At 34.7% G+C, this 20,228-nt stretch overlaps 2 protein-coding genes across 13 annotated transcripts; one reads left to right on the top strand and one right to left on the bottom strand.

Annotated features, from left to right (window-relative positions):
* The first annotated feature begins 302 nt into the window (after nucleotides 1-302).
* On the top strand, nucleotides 303-4,594 carry LOC140836659 (protein NARROW LEAF 1-like). 12 transcript variants are annotated; one of them, XM_073202343.1, is made up of 7 exons: nucleotides 303-562; nucleotides 1,137-1,257; nucleotides 1,932-2,429; nucleotides 2,575-2,718; nucleotides 2,950-3,190; nucleotides 3,381-3,881; nucleotides 3,963-4,594. In XM_073202343.1, exons 3-7 carry the CDS (start codon nucleotides 1,944-1,946, stop codon nucleotides 4,388-4,390), a joined length of 1,800 nt encoding a protein of 599 aa, XP_073058444.1. In that variant the 5' UTR covers nucleotides 303-562; nucleotides 1,137-1,257; nucleotides 1,932-1,943; the 3' UTR covers nucleotides 4,391-4,594. The 12 variants fall into 12 exon arrangements, with proteins under 12 accessions (XP_073058444.1, XP_073058442.1, XP_073058445.1 ...); XM_073202341.1 differs by having other exon boundaries at nucleotides 1,137-1,178; nucleotides 1,652-2,429; XM_073202344.1 differs by having other exon boundaries at nucleotides 1,137-1,178.
* Nucleotides 4,595-5,025: 431 nt separating this feature from the next.
* LOC140836661 (lecithin-cholesterol acyltransferase-like 4) lies at nucleotides 5,026-10,309 on the bottom strand. Its single transcript, XM_073202345.1, has 11 exons — nucleotides 9,846-10,309; nucleotides 8,896-8,987; nucleotides 8,552-8,670; nucleotides 7,870-8,005; nucleotides 7,665-7,716; nucleotides 7,184-7,284; nucleotides 6,742-6,924; nucleotides 6,305-6,462; nucleotides 6,151-6,205; nucleotides 5,907-5,960; nucleotides 5,026-5,606 (listed from the first exon to the last, which is right to left on the bottom strand). Exons 1-11 carry the CDS (start codon nucleotides 10,093-10,095, stop codon nucleotides 5,190-5,192), a joined length of 1,617 nt encoding a protein of 538 aa, XP_073058446.1. The 5' UTR covers nucleotides 10,096-10,309; the 3' UTR covers nucleotides 5,026-5,189.
* Nucleotides 10,310-20,228: the final 9,919 nt, after the last annotated feature.

Raw genomic sequence — 20,228 nt, forward strand, 5'->3', positions numbered from 1 at the left:
AAATGAGGTGCATAATTTGTATGTATCGTTGTGATTACAGTCTGAGAAGACAATGAAATGAAAGGACGATGACAGCAACAGCCCCCCGTTGTCTCCTTCCCTCAAGCACAGTTCTTTTTTTTGCCTTTTTTTTTTCTTCTTGAGAATTGCCTCAAGAAAAAATTATGGCTACAGACCACAATCATTAACACTCGAATCATGCATTGAAAATATGGTGAACTTACAGCGCTTTATTTCCTTTCTCTTACAGTCAAATATCTCACATCATCTTTACTATTCCAGTCACACTCTCTCTTAATTTTTTAAGGATCAAATCTTTTGCTCTGATACCATCTTCGTTCACAAATAAAATGCTCGAAAAGAGGGCGTGTCGTGTTAAAAGCTAGGAGGAACCGACAGTTCAGAAAATGAGTTCTTTATTGGGCAAAAGTGCGGCTTTTCGATCGGAAAAGTTCCCATGGGTCCCTAATACCCCAGATACCTATAGGCTATAATCATATCAATGGAGTCCAAGAAAAAAGGTGGCATCTTTTCAGCCTCGCGACTTTAGTTACCAATGGAGGTACTATCTTATTGTATACATGTCTTAGTTTTGAATTTTTTTAAATTGAAAGAAAGAAGCGTGCGCCCATCATTTGATCTCTCCGTCAAATGATAATCGTGGGGAAAGAAGTGTATATAATAATGTTGAGAGGTAGGGAGGACTGCTGAAAAGAGCAGTGGGAGAAAGGGTAATTTTATATATAATACACTAATAAAAGTTAACAGCAACATGTTTTTATCTTATAATAAGTCTCTTTCTTGAATTATTAAGCTCGTCAATTGCCATTGCATCCGATAGATCTCTGGCACTATCTGTCAATGGACTCAAATGATTGAAAATCATAGGCCACCAATATCAATATGTCACTGATTGTAGTTTACTAAAATACCGTATAAATATTTTCAAATATCAGCCTCCTTTTACAAAGAGAGAAGCAATATTTCCCTGCCATCTCTTTCACGGCAGAACATTGAAAACGAACTCTCTGGCGGAGATATTAGCTTCCTCATGATTGCCTAGAAGTATGTCCGTATTAATTTTCTGATGAGTGCTAGCTCATTCATTCTTTTAATAAATTAATTATTTTTGGCAGATTGTGCTTGTGAAGAAAATCTATGTTAAGAGTTTCTGACAGGTTAGCGTTGATCCACTTTCAGTAATGACACGGCCTTTTTTATTGGTCGAATTTCAGTTCGAGTATCGATTAACTTCAGGTATACGTGTGGCTTTCAGGAGTCTAATGATGTTTCTGTGAGCGCGAAAATCCTCATTCTATAGAATATTTTCTCCTGTTGTTTTAAACTAGGTTCTGATTCTACAGTTCTCAACGGAAAAGTTGCCCTTTTTTGTTCGAAATTTCTTTTACTGTTTCAATCTTTGCTGTTATATTTATGTTCATTGGAATTGGAATTATGGGGTTTGTGAAATAACAGTTGGTTCGTGGTTTCATGAACATACCCTTTGCTTATTATTAGCTTCCAGTTGTTATTTCAGTCACAAAAACGAGTTCTTTAAACTGGAAGAAGTGGGAAATTGTCTGTGCGTGACTCTTAAAGTGAATTTGCTAGCCCTTTTTCCCGGCTTTACCGATCATCAGTTACCTTGCAGGAGGTTCTATTTGATTTCTTGAAGTGACAGGGTTGTGTAGTTCCCTCTTGGAGGAAATGAGAAACACATTTAATTGTAGCACACCACCTTCATGAACTATCGAGATCTGGGCTTGGCTAAAGGGTTTTGCTATTTCTAAATTCTTGTTTTTGAAATTCTGATCATCCTGTATTCCCGTTGTTTTTCTCATTTATGGTTGGCTTCTATACTTTCTGGCATTTTTTCTGATTGATATTTTTTGAAGAAGTTTCTGATTGAGTTTTCTGTATACCGCCGATAGGAATGCTGAGGCATGGATCGGGCTAGAAAGGTTTTGAGAGCTCATCATTCTGGTTCTGCAAAATCTGAGGAATCAGCTCTCGATTTGGAAAGGAATTACTACAACAATCTCAATCTTACTGAAGCGAGTCCAGCTCGGTCGCAAGCCTTTGCAACAGGTTGTCAGCTATCTGAGAACAATGCTGCTTACTTTTCATGGCCGGCTCCCAATAGGTTAACCGACGCTGCTGAAGTCAGATTGCTCTACTTTGGGAATCTTCAAAAGGGAGTTCTACCTGGTCGATGGCCAACTGGCTTGCGGGCTACCACCTTGCTTGAACTGATGACAATCAGGGCATTTCATAGCAAATTTTTACGGTGCTTTAGTCTTGGAACAGCAATTGGTTTCCGGATTAGAAGGGGTGCGCTGACTGATATACCGGCTATACTTGTGTTTGTTGCCAGAAAAGTTCACAGGCAGTGGCTCAGCCCTGCCCATTGTCTACCTGCTGCTCTCGAGGTTTTACATTAACTGCTTCTTATGTTGTCAATCTTTGGTATTTCTGGATATTACATTTTCGTGAATCCGCTGGGTTGAGCACCTTGTTTAAAAACATAACCTGTTTTCATCTGTAAAAATTGTATCCGGTAAATTGAATTTGCAGGGACCTGGAGGTGTTTGGTGTGATGTTGACGTTGTTGAATTCTCTTACTATGGTGCACCAGCAGCCCCTCCAAAGGAACAACTGCACACAGAACTTGTAGATGGCTTCGGCAGAAGTGATCCATGGATTGGATCTGGTTCCCAGGCAATAAATTTTACTATCTTATTATTCTTTGTTCCTCAGAATTATTGTCAAATCTCGCATATGCCGCTGGGTTCAAATATGGTACTTTTTTGGTTCAATATCATCACATATGTGAAATTCAAAATATGTTGTATCATATTGGGTGGGCAGTCCTCTTCCTCATTAGAATTCTTGGTTTTCTTTCTCCATCTTATTTCTAGTTCTTAATAATCTATCTTGTGTGCATTTTAGGTTGCAAGCCAAGAAACTTACGGAACATTAGGTGCTATTGTCAAAAGTCGGACAGGAAATAGGGAGGTTGGTTTTCTCACTAATCGGCATGTGGCTGTTGATCTTGATTACCCAAGCCAGAAAATGTTTCATCCATTGCCACCAAGTCTTGGTCCTGGGGTGTATTTAGGTGCTGTGGAAAGGGCTACGTCGTTTGTAGCTGATGATCTTTGGTACGGCACTTTTGCTGGAACAAATCCAGGTAGACTTATCCCAGCCTAGGATTGTAATTTCCATTTACCAATGACCCGTAATAATACCAAGGGAACTAGTTTCTTGTTTTTCTATACCATGCTTCTGAACGGACCTCTATTCAAATAATCATGGTATTGGATTTCTAATCATATTCTGATCCTTGTACATCCTGAACACAACCTTGTGACCCCGTGCAGAAACATTTGTTCGAGCAGATGGGGCTTTTATTCCTTTTGCCGAGGATTTTAACATGGCAAACATTACGACACAGGTTAAAGGTGCAGGTGAAATTGCTGATGTCCACATAATAGATTTGCAGTCCCCCATAGATAGTGTAGTTGGGAGGCAGGTGGTGAAAGTTGGAAGAAGCTCTGGCTTGACAACTGGGACTATAGTGGCTTATGCTTTAGAATACAATGATGAAAAAGGAATGTGTTTTTTCACAGATTTTCTCATTGTAGGCGAGAATCAACAGCCTTTTGACCTTGAAGGCGACAGTGGAAGCCTTATCTTATTGATAGGTCAGAATGGGGAGAAACACCAGCCTGTAGGAATCATTTGGGGCGGGACAGCCAATAGAGGCCGGTTGAAATTGAAGGCTGGCCAACCTCCGGAGAATTGGACCAGTGGAGTTGATTTAGGACGTCTTCTTGATCTTCTTGAACTTGATCTGATCACAAGCCCAGAAGGGCTTCAAGGTTCGTGATCCACTGTCATCAAAATATCATTTATTCTGTTTCTAAAATCTTATATTTTGCTCCTTTTGTTCCTTTAAATAGCTGCATTACGGAAGCAGAGAAATGCTTCTGCAACAGGATTTCATTCTGCTCTCAGAGAATCTGCATCGCTCAAGTGGATTACTGCTACCTCAAAAGATAAATCAGAAGAGAACTTTGTTCCAAGTATCGTGCAACGAGCCTCTGCCAATGTCTGTTCTGGTCTGGAGTTACTGCCACCTTGCAGCCATGATGAGTTTCGTATTGAGGGTGGTTGTGATGTAGTTCCTCCCAGTATAGAGCACCAGTTCATGCCGAGCTTTTCATGTAAATCTTTGGCATATCCAAATCTTGGAAGTGAAAACGTGGTTGGACTGGGGAACCTTTCTGTCTTGAAAAACAAGTCCGAAGGTAAAATTTCTGTTTCTCTGAAGTTAGATGAACCAGAACCAAAGCGAAGGAAGCAATCAAATTCTGTGGGTTGGCACTAAAATTTCAAGTTAAAAACGCTTCATTCCATCTTTTGATATTATCCAAGTCTTTCTTTATTTCATGGCGTTTTTGGAACCATGCCTCCTGTTGGAATTAATGTTATTCTTTTACCCATATTTTGTTTCAAGGTTGTTGTTACCTTGCCAAGTATTATTTCTAAAAAGGATGCGGTTTATATGAATAACAATAATGAATTTTGAACATGTTATGCATTTTGTTAATCGTTTTGGTCCATATAAATATTTATCTATAATCAGTTCTATTTTTAATTTTTCTGTTTTCAGCATAAAAAATAAGCTAATAATAAGGATTATTTTGTTAGTTTATACTTTATATGAGTATTGATTATTACAGATAGAATTATTTTTTGAAAAATAATAATTATTACTAGGTGTTAGAATGCATATTTAGATGCTAAAATAGATAAATGGCTAAAGATAATTATAACTAGTAATTATCTTAAAATTCAATTTAAATAGATAAAAATAATCATAATTAATTCGTAGTAAATAATTTGCCCGATTAATTTTGACTTGCGTCTGATTTCTCCCCGTACAGCGATTACAACAGAACAGCACGTTGTTTTTCTCGACAGTTATTGCAAAGGCCGTACAGCGATGGTAACCGAAGAGTAAAATGAAAAGCCAGAGAATTATTACTGTTTCGTATTTACAATAAATATATCATTCTTGTACACCATGTTATGTATGATAGCAAACAATGTTAGTTTAATATACGGACAATTGGCACATGGACTGCATAAACATATTTACAGAAGCATCGATTTACACAAGGTTTTTATGCATTCGTGGAGATAGAAACAGCGTTGAGCTCCACGTGCTTTTTACCACCCTCTTGATTTTGAACTATAATGGTGGCACAAGCCTCTTCCTGCAAAGATTCACCACCTCCCATTCGCGAGACGCAGACCGAACCCACCAAAGGCTTTCTCTCCGCCGACTCTTCTTTAAGATATTGGTCGTCGCCAATAATTTCCCATTCCTCTTTGAGAGAAGTGACTTGTAACCCTTTTATTTTGTGGCATTCCATGTCCAAAGCAGTTGGTAGAATTACATAATCGTTAATTGGATTGTAGAAAGGATCGTGATCTGCTTTCAGCCAATGTTTGACAATTCTGAACACATGACGGTCACAAATGATTCCTCGGTGGTCTCCATGGACTCCAATTCTTGCTTCTGCCCGAAGTCCATCTGCCTGTAAGAAGGAGAGTCACGGGCAACGCCCAAGTTATCGTGACGTCGGATTTATGTAGTTGAAGAAACAACAGTTAATGTCGGGCATAATCAATGGACGAATAAACCACCAAGGAAAAAGCAGAAATAAATCTCTACAGGAGGAATAACATGAATTGTTGCTGTTAAAATTTTGAAGTCTGTGAATGACCAAATTCTGCACGCAGTTTTGCAGCAGTTCTTTGCTCAATATCGCTGATTGCGAATTTTACACCATTAAGCAGTGGTTTTTAAATCAAATCTTGCATGCAAAAACTTTTACCTTCGCAGATTCCATTGGAACAGTTCCATCACCATCAACATTGATATACTTTGCCTGCAAGTTTGCATAAATATTATTTGAATCTCTAAGAATCGATATCTTCACAAGGGTGTTCCACACCATACATCACACGCATAGATATATATAGCTGGTTTTAAATCAAGGATACAGAAGACTGAATAAATAAAAGATATCCAAGTGCTCTTCATGCTTGGTATGTCACAAGACTCGTAAGAAATTTTACTTGGAGAGTAGGTAATTGCTGCAGATCAGAGACAGGGGCATCTTCACTTCCATAACTGCAACATAATGAACTATGTGAGCATAAGGTAAAATATTACATCCTATCACGTTCAAGACAAAAAATTAAGAATGAAAAAGGAAAAAGTTTCAGGTACCAAACGCTATGAGGTGTCTCATAATTTGTGCCATAAATATTGTAGAACTTAATGTGATCAGGAACCTCAGCACAACTCAACAGTTCGCGTGTCTTATTAGCCCATTTTAGAATCTCGATGTTAAAAGTTAAAGAAATATCAGCACCATCGTAATTTATCTGCACAGAAAAATAATCCATTACGTAAAAAAATTACATGAAAAATAGTGCAGTCTGAAAAAAAATGCCCAAGTAGCAGTTAGATATACTTCATCAATGATGGTAAAAGTAATCACACACAAACTATCAAGCAATTGAAGCTCTAGATTAATTCCCTAAGTCATCGAACAAATACTCATTGCATGATATATTACACACAGGAATTCACTACTTATGACTGAAGACACATTCACTATTCCTCCAGTCCCTCACATGTATAAAATAAGATTTATAGCTCACCTTGTTGCCAGAAAGAGCTTCCATAAAGACAGATGTGGCTTCTACAGGAGGAAAAGACTCCAGCTTCACAGTATAATTTCCATCACTATCACATTTCTGTCTCCATATTTGAAGAAGTGGAACGTGTTCCCATTTAAAATCTAAACAGGCCATCAATTCATATATTGATGGGCATTCAAGCAGCTGAAACAAATCAAAAGTAGTTAATCATCTGAAGAGGAAAGAATAGAAATAAAACCTAAATAATTATGATAACAAATTCAGGCAGTCCTTTCAGTATTTCAAGCAGTGGGACCAACTTAAACATACTGAAATTATTTCTCACGTCAGATTTTAAGGGTTAGATATGGCAAGGAGGTTTCCTAATTGTCACCGAAGGGTTGAAAGTAGGATGAAAGGAAACACGACAAACAGAAATTGGAGTTAGCACTGAAGAGTATACCAGTTGCTGCATACTCCATTTTGAAATAAAAAAATTCTGTTCCCATCCTTCAACAAATGAAGTTCCATTCAATAATGCAGAGCCTATGTATCCAGGTGCACCTGTTAAAATATTAAAAAGGGCATTTTATCAGAAAACTTTAATTGGGAGGTCCAATATCGAGATCAGTATCTAAAACGATCAAGTATTCTTGCTTCAAGAGTTCATATGTAGACCAAACTGGTAGAAAAATTATACAATGCACACTATGATCTCTTTAACTAATAAAGAAATTCAATGGCCATCATATTTCTATGGCTATCATCACATTTGCCACATAAATGACATATATAGGAAACAAATAGTCACACATTTCTGAACTTGTTGAAAATTAAAAATTATTCCCTTCCACAACAAGGTTTACTTAGCATACAAGTGATAACTGCAGAAAACAAAGTTATCCCAGTGATGCACCAAAGCCATGATTAAAGGGAAAACACACCTCGAAATGGTGCAGCTATTGCAATCCAAGTTTTCACATACTTCTCAAAGATCTACAACGCAGATAACTTAGTCAGAGATTGCGTCGCAAAGAAGATAACATACAAAAAAGAACAAATACAGGTATGCTAACTATCTGAGAGCAAGAAAATGGCAAGCAGAATGGAATAACAGATCAAGAGTTTTGGGGGGGAGGGGGGTATTACATCAACATGCAGGCTCATAAAACACTTTATCAAAAGACCACCCATTGAATGAGTTATTATGTTTATTTTTCTTCCACCAGATGCTGTATAAACTGACTCAAGTTTAGCTGCCAGCCGCCCCAGAGTTCCCTGAAACCTGGAACGATGGAAACAGAATGTAGAAAGTTATGTCAAAGTACATAAAGGGAATGAGTTAAAAATTTTTACATGGTTTTCGTGAGAAGGAAGTAAAAAATAAAGCTTCTCCACAAAAAATGGGGAACAGGCCAGATAGGTTCTTAAATCGGTAGTGAGAGAAACAACATCACCCACCCATTCGCAACCAACCAACTAAATAGGTCTAAAAGGTTAAGGTCGATCAGCCAACTGTTAAATGAACTTTATCGCAAATTAAGAGTCTCGGACTTATCTTTCACTTATTTCCTTAGTAAATTGACTATTTCAGTGAACATTTGAGTAACAGTTACATCAAAAACAGGAAATTGGAGGCTGGAGCAGCACTTACCTCTAGCGAATTGCATGTCTACGGCTAAAGGGATCTCAACTAGTGAGAAACCAAGGATTTCAGATTGTAACATTGTGTCAACAATGACTGTAACATAGATTAAAATCTACATTTTCTTGACAATACAAGAAATCCACTATCAGTCCAAAAATTTTAGCCAAAAAATCAGGTAGTTACCGATTGCTTTGGCGGAAATCATATCCAAACCCAAAAAGTGTTGTTCCCTCTTGGTAGCCCCATTTGAGCATTTCAACAATCATGTCATGAAAATAAAATACACAATCACCACCAATGACCTGCAAAACAAATGCAGAAACCAAATAGAGGTCCGACGTAACTGAATGATTGCAGAAACTTGTTACCATATTTAAATAGGAGAATCTCTGTAAATATGAATCTACAAGATAAACAAAGTCAAGAAATGACTCACTGAATGATGGCAAAAACTTGGTACCATATTCAAAAAGGAGAATTCATGTAAATATGAACTACAGGATGAACAAAGTCAAGGCAGGACTCACCATATCGGGGTCTAACGTGTCAATTGCATAAAGCCCATATCTGTCTTCGGGAACTTCAATATGGGCGTCAGGATCCAATGTTACAGCTCTACCTGTATCGAGTATTACCTTAGCACTAAAAAAATATTCCAAGACCAAGGATTAAATAAAGAGCACATTTTTATTAGGCTGTGAAAAAGTATACATATATGTAGAGTGTAAAATATGTTTCAGAAAAATCCATCAAGCATTCCACACAAGATTAACAGATACATGGCAGGCAAGAAATCATCTGAGTTAGCAAACAGCAAATTAGAATAGTGAACAGCATAACCGATGGCTGATCTATTGTTAATTAACTTCCAATCTAAATTACCGTTTTAGCATATCAGTAATCACTATCTAGACTCTAGTTAAATGGCCCAACGAGCTCGAGTACCAAGCCCAAAATGTTTTTTCCGGGAATTTTAAACAATTGCGTCTCAGAAGGATGAGTTCCGTACTGTTTTGGCATTTTCCAGTACAGTAAGAAGAGATCAAATACAGGCAATTAAATACAAAGACAGTTTACAACGCGCACAAGTAAGTTAGAAGTGTCTTGTTTTTTTAACCTTTTGCTCGCAGTTGGATATTCAGGTAGTAAATGTTCTTAAAAAATTAATAAACTGGGTGAAATAAAAACATACGGGACAATTGTAGTTTAAGTATCTATGTTTTTTATTTAAGTATCAATATATGACAATTGTAGTTTGTTTCGACCATAGAAATTATTTATCAAGCAATAGCAATAATACCAACAAATACCAAGCACTCACAGCAAGTTGAAGGAAAAACTATTAAAATCAAAACAAGCAAGCATAGGGGAAAAAACCATAGATAACGAAAAGATAACAATCAAGTGGATATATATCATTAAACGAAATGAATATTCAAGAGCTGCTGCAAAAGAAGCAAGTTATTGAAAAGTGGACCTGTAGCAGGATCAAATTTAGACCAGAGCTTCTCCCGAAACTCGTGATCAGCCGCCAGAATCCGAACCCAGATCCGCTCTTTTTTGCCGGTCTTATCATTGACGGAGTTGAGAATCGAACCGGCTATACCTGGAACAAGGAGAACAGGGTCGAGATTGGGGTCTACGTAGGACTGTTCCTGGCTCTTTTTACTGATCAGCTTCAACAAATGCTCCACAGACTTCACTATGTCCTCCAACAACACCGCCATCGCCGGTCAAAATAATTCGTGATACACCCCCCCTCCCTAATTTATTGAGAACAAACCAACCTTGACTCGATTGATCATGAGATCTCGAACAGATTTTGAAGAATTACTAAAATTTCTGGAGTGTTTCCTTTAAGGTGGTTAGGTCCAGCGGCGATCGGAGAGGGATTTTGTGGCGGAGGCGAGTGGTGATTGGTGATGAAGCGAATCGAAGCCAAGACCAGCTGATCCATATTTCATAATTGGTGGCACCTTGAATTACGATTTTACCCTTATTTCTGTTCGGTTACACCATTACACTTGGGCTGCATGTACCCAGTTTTCTTGGACCTAAAAGCCCAACAAAATCTAAATCAAAATCCCCATTGGAATATTCAAGACATATACGCAGTCTAGCCTTAAAAAAACCCATCCTGTTGATGGGCCATTTCCGGCCTGTTTTCTTTTGGGCTTCAAAGTACATCTCTAACTTAAAAAACAAAAAAAACAAACAAGCATTTAAAAGTTAATTTCAACTCTGTAAGTTAATAATAAATAGAAGCACGTGATCCATTCATCAAATTAATTATAAAAACAAAATAAAAAAATAAAAAAAGCTCAGCCACCTTAAATAGTGGTCCTTGATGTTAACTACGCCAGCCTTCATTGTTTTGTCAAACATGCACACAAGAACAAAATGACAAACCTAAAGCTAAATACAAAATTATTCTCCCCCAATTTAACCAATCTTCTGTTTTCAAATGCGTTTCGTTTTTCTGTAAATTGTTAGTCGGCCAGTTGGATGAAGTGTAGTTACTATTATGATCTCAGTTTTGATCATCACCCGACGAATAAATCCGACAATTAGCCAGATTAAGGATAATCTTTGAGTGGACTAATTACAAAATCCTATATATTATATATTATGCTTATGAAATGATCAACATTATGCACAAACAGTACTGAAAACTACATATTAGAAGCTAGCAATATGTTTGATCAGTTCATATAAAAGGTCCCTGCAATTTGTCTTGACCAAAGACATAGCCCATGTGACGCATATATAGTTCCAAATACTGAGTGAGCATACGAATTCTAAGACGAGAAAATTGTGGTATTTGTGAATTCGCTATTTTGGTCCTCTATATTATTTATTAATTAAGTTTTATTATGTTATATTTTTTTAGTCATTTTTCTACGATGATGTGTCAAATGTCATATGAGTAAGCATATTCATATAAAAATGAGGAAAAAGCAAAAAATTAGATATATAGGAGTTAGGACTAAAACTTAATTCTAATAACATAACAAACCAAAAATCGCAAAGGGCTGTATTTGTGAATTCGCTATTTTGGTCCTAGCCTCTATATGTTTTTTATTTAAGTATCAATATATGACAATTGTAGTTTATACATTGATCTGGTAGAAACTTACAAGTGGGATATATAAAACAATGTTTTCATAGTTTGAGCAGAGCCATACAAATTATATGTGGTTTCGAGTTCAAAAGGCGTCTAAATGCCGCCTATTTTTGTTTGCTGGCCACTTTTTTAGGTTTAAACCTGTGGTACTCTTAGTTTAATTTATATTTTTAACTGTAGAATACATGAGCCGATGATTACCCTTAAACAAACAAAATATGACAGATAACAAAAATAGTTGACATTTATGATATTGTCGTTGGTTCTATACGTAACTGATCCACACATTTCTTGCCATGAAATTAAAGGGGAAATACTAGGATTTGCATAGACAACCTGTCAGTTTTAAAAGTAGACCAATCGCAGCATATCAGCCATTAATATTTAACTCTCAAGCGCGCGCACACAAATACACACATGCATAGAACAGCCGACAGCGTGCATGCGCGTATTATATAAACCATGGCAATATATGCAAGTTCTTCTAGCTAGCTACTCCATTTATGTTGTTGGTATGAGAGGCTGAAGCTGCCAGCATGATCTGGTTAGTAAAAAGGTCCCATTTTTTCAGTTCATGTCATTCCAACAAACCTACGACCATGCATGTATCAACTAGCTAGCTCCGGCCCTTGATTATTTTGTGATGCGGCATTTTCTTGTTTTGACCTGGTTTTCGAGTCATGGCCTAATGTTCTCCGATTTAGCTTCGTCAAAAACATCTCACTCACACACATATATATAGATAGATCCGATGATTACAAGTTTTAAGTTTCAAGAATATTTGGGACTTTAGAACATCTGAACATCGTGTACAACTATTGCACTCCAACAATGTTCCTATCAATATCGCACTTCTTGCGGCTCTGATATCAATTGTAGGATTGATTGTTTGCTGTTTAAAAGTTATAATTGAGAGTAACTGTGCAATTCAAATCTTTTAAACCGTATAGTGGCACAAACATCACGTTTCAATTATCTACTTAGAAAGGACAATTATTGTACCCGACACTTATATCTAAATTGCTCTTACCCAAATTTCTTCCAACCAAGTCATGGTTAGAAGCTTGGGATGTATTGAATATATTTGCATACAAAAAACGCTTTTTATATACATACAAAAAGAATTACGAGAAAAGGTATTTTAATATATTTTTAAAAAATAAAAACTAGTAATTAAAGAAAATAGAAGTGAGAGGCCCAAAAAAAAAATTCAAGCTTCTGATTTAGAGCCCGTTTGCAATAAGAAGCATTTTTCTTCAAAAAGTATTTTTTTAAGTTGGATTTTTAAAAGTATTAAGTAAAAGTTGTGATATATTTTTTTGTTTGGATAAAGAAATAAAAAACATTTTCTTAAATTTGTTTTTTGGTATTTCTATGTTTTTATTAATAGAGAAGCATTTGAAAAGCTATAAATTTGGCATTAAAAAAACACTCATTTTAATTTAATTAATTGCTTTTTAAAGCACTAAAAACAATCCAAACACATAAAATATCATTTAAAAAAAATTATCCTCCTGATTTTTTAATCCAAAGGGACTCTTAGTTCTTTATCAATTTTTTTTTTTTAAAAAGTAAAATCTCATTTTGTAATCAATTTAACACGTAAAATTTATTTATACTCTCTTTTCTAAAACAAGGTTGTTCACCTATCCTTTTTGTCTCAACCAGTCTTGATGATTATCCTTCCAAAAAAAAAGCCCAAATTAATATATTGGGCTCGGGTACTGTTTGCGAGGTACCCAATCGGGCTAATCATTTCTCCAGTCGGGATAATCATTTTTAAGCCCAATGTGTTAAGTACTGTTAAAAAATGGTTTATGACGCTGGTTTATTGCTTATATGACATAAAAATTCTAAATTGATCGTAATAAACTCTTCTATAATTCAATAACAAAAAATGAATAAAAATATACTACGGTTTGTCGCTAAAATAACACGATCGATGAAAACAGAGATTAATAATTTAAAACGTATTATTCAAATATTCATAGACCAAAACGTCACACAATTTGGCTTCCTCGATATGGATTTGAATTAGAACAAAACTACAATGATTTAATTTTAGTTTGTTTTATATGATATTTATCTTCATCGCCACTAACCAAACCACACACGTTTCTTGTTCTCGACTGCAACATCTTATCACCAGCAAAATAAGCCAATTCGGAATAAAAATTAAACATCAACATCTTCGAACCTAAAATTTCTACCCGGGCCCATGGAAAATATCATGGGTGACCACACCTTAATATGCACGAAAATTTGTCTCACCGATTTCAATTAGCAGCCCTTGACAGATAAACCATTTTTTAAATTTTAATCCTGGTCGCTGTCAAGTTTGGCTCCGATTGTGGAAAACATAGGAGTCACAATCAATGGCGCACTAGTTTTCTAAATTATATTTGCAAAGTTTTGGCTTTATATTGCAGCAGTTATTGAATGCCAACAAAAATATCTTGAGAATCCTACAATATCCGTTCGTTCTTTTTTTCTCTGATAGATGGTCAAAACTTTATCTGGGTTCGAATCCTAATGAGAAATCCACTTTAAAAAGAAAAGGTTGAAGAATAACTCAGATTTTTTGTAAGTGAAACGATAAAGGGAGATGCCAGAGTTTGAATCCTGTTGGCTGGCAGCAAAATCCCCCACTCATGTTTTAATAGTAACTAAAAAATATTATAAGTTTGATTTCTTGATATTATGTGACAATTAAGCGATAGTTATTCCACATCAATTCGATAATTTATATAAACCGAATAAGATTATATTATTTTTAAGTATCAATTTAATTTTAATGAATAATAATAGGTAATAGTTATTGTAATTTGAACCATGGGAATGCGTACAGAATTAAAGGTGATTGTAATTTGACAAAACAATATAATTTGAATTATCCATCCACACATTTAATTGCCAAAGTCAGAGATAATTATTTTTCGTTGGGAGTGACGTATCAATTATATATTCGAAATCGTGATTTCAACTGATAAGTCAGACAAATGTTACCTAATATTTAATGCATAGGATTACATTTCTTTCTAATGTTAGGGTGGCGAGGTTCACGTTTCCCTATCCATGTTTGACCTATTCTACCTTGTCAGATTAGAAAAAAAAAATCTATAACGTTTGGTGTTACATAACTTTAAATGACGTGTAATAAGTGTGGTAAAATATAAATAAAACATGAATGAGTAATATATAAATATTAATAATATATTATTTGGCATGTAGGTGGAGATATACTAAAAGGTACCTCAGATTATAATAATAATGTTAGAGTAGGTGTCCGTCGAGCCAAGTGTTGGCCGAGTGTTCACAATGAAACTCTATGTATAAGCAATCTTTATTTTAATAATATTTGAAATTATTATTATGGCACATCTTTATCTGTATACCCATGCTAGTTGCATAGATAAAGACCTTGAATATACAAATAGTAGAAAGAATATGAGATGCTCATATGATGAGTATCATGAAACTCATATTTGGAATACTGTATATTCTAAATCGTTCCTAGTCAATTCAGCCGCCACTAAGAAGGATAAAGGCCGCTCGAGTTAGAGACTAGTATCTGCGATGTGAGTACCATGTTTCATTGGTAGGGGACATTGTGATGTCCGAACATGCAGATAGGTGCTCCTTGTAGAGTGCACTGAACAACCCTCCATAAAAGGACTTTCCAAGTGGTTCTCACTTATCGAGTGGAAAAGTCCTGGTTTATGGTTGTACAGAATTAGTCCTTATGACCCGAGACAACATTGAGACTCTATGTGCTAGAATTACACTTTGACTTGTTTACCGACTCTCATGGGGTCATCAGGTGGCAAGGTTGGGTGTTCTGTCGAAACACATAGGAGTCGATGCATTGTAGTCGGGGATTCACCGCTTACCTTCGGGTATGGATATCCTATGTGTTATCATGTGTATGTAGGTTGAAATCTCTGATCAGAGTATGGTGGTAATTATGAAAGGGTTTCATAGATTACACCATCGATGCAACTACGACATGACACATAGTATCGATTCATTGACAACTCTCGATAAACCAATAGTTGTCGAATCGGTCGGGATATATGAGTTGAAGGGACCGTACTGTACGCTAACCATAATTGAATGGTTCTTGCAGGCACTATCATTTGATACCTAGGGAATCATGTAAGCGATGCTGCTAGGCGTTTAACATGATTGGTTGGGTACTATCAGACTTGAGTTCTGACGTTCTTGTTATCAAGGTGTTGATAAGTAAGAATGGAGCGATTGGGGTATGCTCGTATAAGGACATGTTTAGTCCGAATCACATGGAGATGTGAACCCACGGCTAGTCGTATCAATGAACCATTGAGGGCCACACAAGTGCTAGCTTTCTAGATCCCGTTGAGAAGTAAAAATAGTTCAATGTGTTGAACGGCTTATAAAGGAGTTTATAAGCGTAAAGAAAAATTAGAAGTATGACTTCTATAAAGGAGAAAATAGTTCAATGTGTTGAACGACTTATAAATGAGTTTATAAGTGTAAAGAAAAATAGAAGTATGACTTCTATGAGAGAAATATAAATTTTAACTTATGGAAGTGTTCCTAAGATTAAAATTTGGCCAAGTAAATAATGTAGTTGAAAATTGTGATTTTCATAAACATTATTGAGGACTAAATTAAATTAATTCAAGTGTTGAATTAATTAAACACTAGTGGACCTAGTAGAGTCTAAATAGTTAAATTAATTCAAGTGTTGAATTAATTAAATAATATTGAGTCTTGTAGAGCTCAATTAAAATAATTATTTAACTAGTGGGACTTGAATAAATTCAAGTAGTATTTAATTAATCTCAAATGTGTTTGAGATAATTAAAATTTAGTCCATGGTTTTTAATGTGTTAAAAACCATATAATATATGTGAGACATGCTAGGGCTTGCATGCTTGGGAGGTGAAGAGTCTTGAATACTTTTGATTAAAAAATTGCAAAGGCATGCAACTTTTTCTCTCAACTTTTCCCACACCCAAGACTAGACTTCACTCCCTCATTCCTCACCTCTCACATGGCCGAAATCCTCTCTTCCTTTCTCTCCCATTTTTCTTCATTTTGTGTTCTTCAATTGTTGAAGAATACACACACTTCTCTTTGAAAAATCCTCATATTTTTCTAGTGCAAAATATGAGGGGATCTTCCTAGTTAGTGGTGGGCCTAATTTGAAGGAAAGTTTCAAGGATTTGGAGGAGGAGCTTGTAGATCTTCATGCCTTGAAGAGCTTTGTTGTTTGACAACAAAGTTGGTGCCATTCATCAATCTTTTAAAGATTGATAGGTATATTTTCTAAACATCCTATGTATGGTTTGAAAAATGTAAATATTGCACAATATACATGGTGATCGAAAATTCTTGCTTGAATTTAAAAATTTTTGACTTCCGTTGCGCTTCCGGCCACCGTAACCGGTCCGCTTTCAAATAATTGGTTTTTTTATAAATTAAATATAAATATATTCATCTGCGATTTTTTTTTTTTTTTGGAGTTTTAAAATTATCTGTAATTGTCATTATATATCGAGTCAATCGATATATTCATCGTATCTCGTTTATATATAATGCCGAATATAATCGCGACATGATGTAATTTTGTAATAAGCACAATGTTGACAACTCTGTTTTCCGCTAATAATACGCACGTACAGTTGACAATTTATTAATTTAATGCACGAATAATCGCAGTCAGCTCTGGAATTTTTATTTTTATTTTTATTTTTGAAAATAATAATTTCAGACATGACAGCAATTACTGAATTTAGGAGTTAGTACTGGAAGATTAGGGTTACAAATAGGCATTTTTACTCTATTTATAAATTTTTATCTAGGGGAAAAAAACTGAAATCTGGGAAGTTCAATTTCAACAGCTACAAAATTTTTGGTGAAGTCACAATTTCCATCTTTTATACTTTTTTATTTGCAATATCGATCTCGAAATTGGATTTCGGACGTTTTGTATATTTCAATCTTTGACGATTATATTATCGATGCGATATCGCACACATTAGCGGCATATAAGGACTACATCAGGAAAAAAAACTAAAATCATGAATGAACGACTGATATTTAACAACATTTGCGAACTTACGAAACGACAAAATAAAATAAAGAACATATCCGTCCAGTCAACATAATTTGATATGAAATACAAAAATAAATCTCCTAAAATTTTCGGTGCATGCATTGCACCCAAAAAAAAAAACATTGTAAGATATAATTGTCTACTTTGATATTTCTTTATCATTACGGAAATAGGCGTAGGTGGACTGGTGAATGAGGCGGGCTTGACGTTAACACTAGAAAAGGCCAAAACAACGTAGATGCCATTGTGTGAACAAAAACGTATTGGTGTTCGCAAAGTGGTACCACCCTCCGCCTCGAAATTTGTTCTTTAAGCGTCGTTGTGAAGAACACGACTCTTGTCTTTCCGACTAAGCAACCAAGTGGAAGGACCCTTCGTCTAGAATGGCAACCATACTTAACTTCATTCACAACTAAAAGATTGCATGAAATGAGATTTTGAGAATAAATTGATTTATATGAAATTATATATTATTTTCTCAAGTGATTAGAATAGGATCTTCTTCTTAAATCGCTCTTGATCGCAATCTACGCTTTAACTTTTCTTCAAGTTGCATACTTTCAAACTTTTAAATTGAAAATAAGTAATATTATTGGGTAGGAAATTGAAAAGAATGGGAGTCAACATGCTTAAATATCACGCATTTACTTTATAATAAACTCATCATCCACGCTAGGTCAGGGAAAAGGACTAAGGGAGTAATAAATGACAAATTCTTTTAGGTTGCGTTCATATTGACGAGTTTTAAATGTATTTTTTGGTGTTTAGATAAGTAAGATGATAAAATTCAAATTCACCACTTACGTGTTTATATATTATTTCATGTTAATTATGATAAATTTCGAATTCTACCTTTTTCAAGTTAATGATGATGGATTTCAAGTTCTTCTAATTTATTATATTTTATGTTACTAATGCATAAATTAGTAATATGTGAATATTAGATTTGATTTATTGTTTCACTATAAACAATAAAACTATAATCAAAATCGATGGATTTCAAATCCATCATTTGAAACGCAACCTTAATTAATGACACTCAATTTACACTTTAGTATTTTATACGAAATTAATTAAGTTATTCAAAGTGAGGGCACGAAATATATTTTATTTGGGCAAAATTATTGCTTACAAAAAGTGGGGAGAAATTGCAGAAGTCGGCACAAAAAATATAATATTGATTTTTCGAAAATGTCAACTTTAAATGATGTCATCGAAGTGCACACACATACACCGAAATCTCAAAATATTTAAAAAATGCTTTTTTCTAAGCTCTCTTACGAGACAATTGAAGTAATTTAACGACGAGATCCCTTTGTAATATCCAAAAATACCGTCAGGAACCGATGTCAAGTTGATAAAATAAATTTCATAAAAATATCGAGGACTGCATGTATTCTGCTCTGACAAAAGTTATAGTTCTTTTATATTCTACAACAGCACAAATATCACGATTCGGTCGTTCTCCCATAATATACAAAATTACATACCCTACAAAATACATAATTTTATTTTCGTAGACATTTAAACTCTTTTCGTTTTAAGATTCTTAAAAAAACCCATTCAACTTTTATCGAAATTCATAAAAATAGGTAAATGGCAATTAAAATATATATCAATGACATGAATTGTTTTTTTTTAAAAAAAAAACGAATTTTAACGTCTGATTTGGTGTGCCATTATTTTATGATGATGGTATTTTAATTGGGTCAATTGCAGAATCCAGACAACCTACGCCTCAATTATTCATCCAATTCTTGCATATGATGCAAGGAATTGTCAAGGCAACAATAGAAAAAAGGCTTAATTGAAATATAATAAAATCTAATTATTTATAAGCAGAATCTGATGCGAAAGCGTAGGACCCCGAATTAATTTTATATTTTTATTGTCTAATAAAAAATTATCGATTAATAATGAGTCGGGATCTGTGTAATAAAATATTGCCTGCCACATTAGAATCAAATAGATGTACATGAACGTGTAAAGATGCGCATAACCTTATTTATATGGGGTGTGCACACGTACCACGATCTCTTTTTTATTATTTGAATATAAAGATAAAGATAATATTCTAAAGTTAGAAAAATCAATGTTTAATGTTATAGTTATTGTTAATTTGTTGTTATTCGTACGAACTTCGATCCAATTTAAATATAAGTACAGAAAGGATAACGTATTTTTAATATATGTATTTTTGAATTTATATATCGTTTTTAATAAATATGGAATCCGCATATGCTACTTTTTGTGTGTAATCGATAAATTTTGGTAATAATGCGATACTTTGCAGCTTACTCTAACTAAGTAAATCGCATGAGACAATCTCTATACGACACATAATTAGTGGTCAAACGCTCACATATTTCACAAACTAAGACATCTTCAGAGTACATTTGGAGAGATGAATTTGAAATCCATGATTTTTTATTATGGTTATATTGTTTATAATGAAACAACAAATAAAATCTTAAATTCTCATTTTAATTTTTTACACATTAGTAACGCATAGTAGAATGAGTTTCGAATGACACAATTATTGAGTAAAAATAAGTCATAATTAACATGAAAATAATACATAAATATGTAATATGTGGATTCGATCAAGTTTACGGTTTATTTTCCTAAACAACAAA

This window comes from Primulina eburnea, chromosome 7 (assembly GCF_022965805.1).
Source record: "Primulina eburnea isolate SZY01 chromosome 7, ASM2296580v1, whole genome shotgun sequence".
NCBI lineage: Eukaryota > Viridiplantae > Streptophyta > Magnoliopsida > Lamiales > Gesneriaceae > Primulina > Primulina eburnea.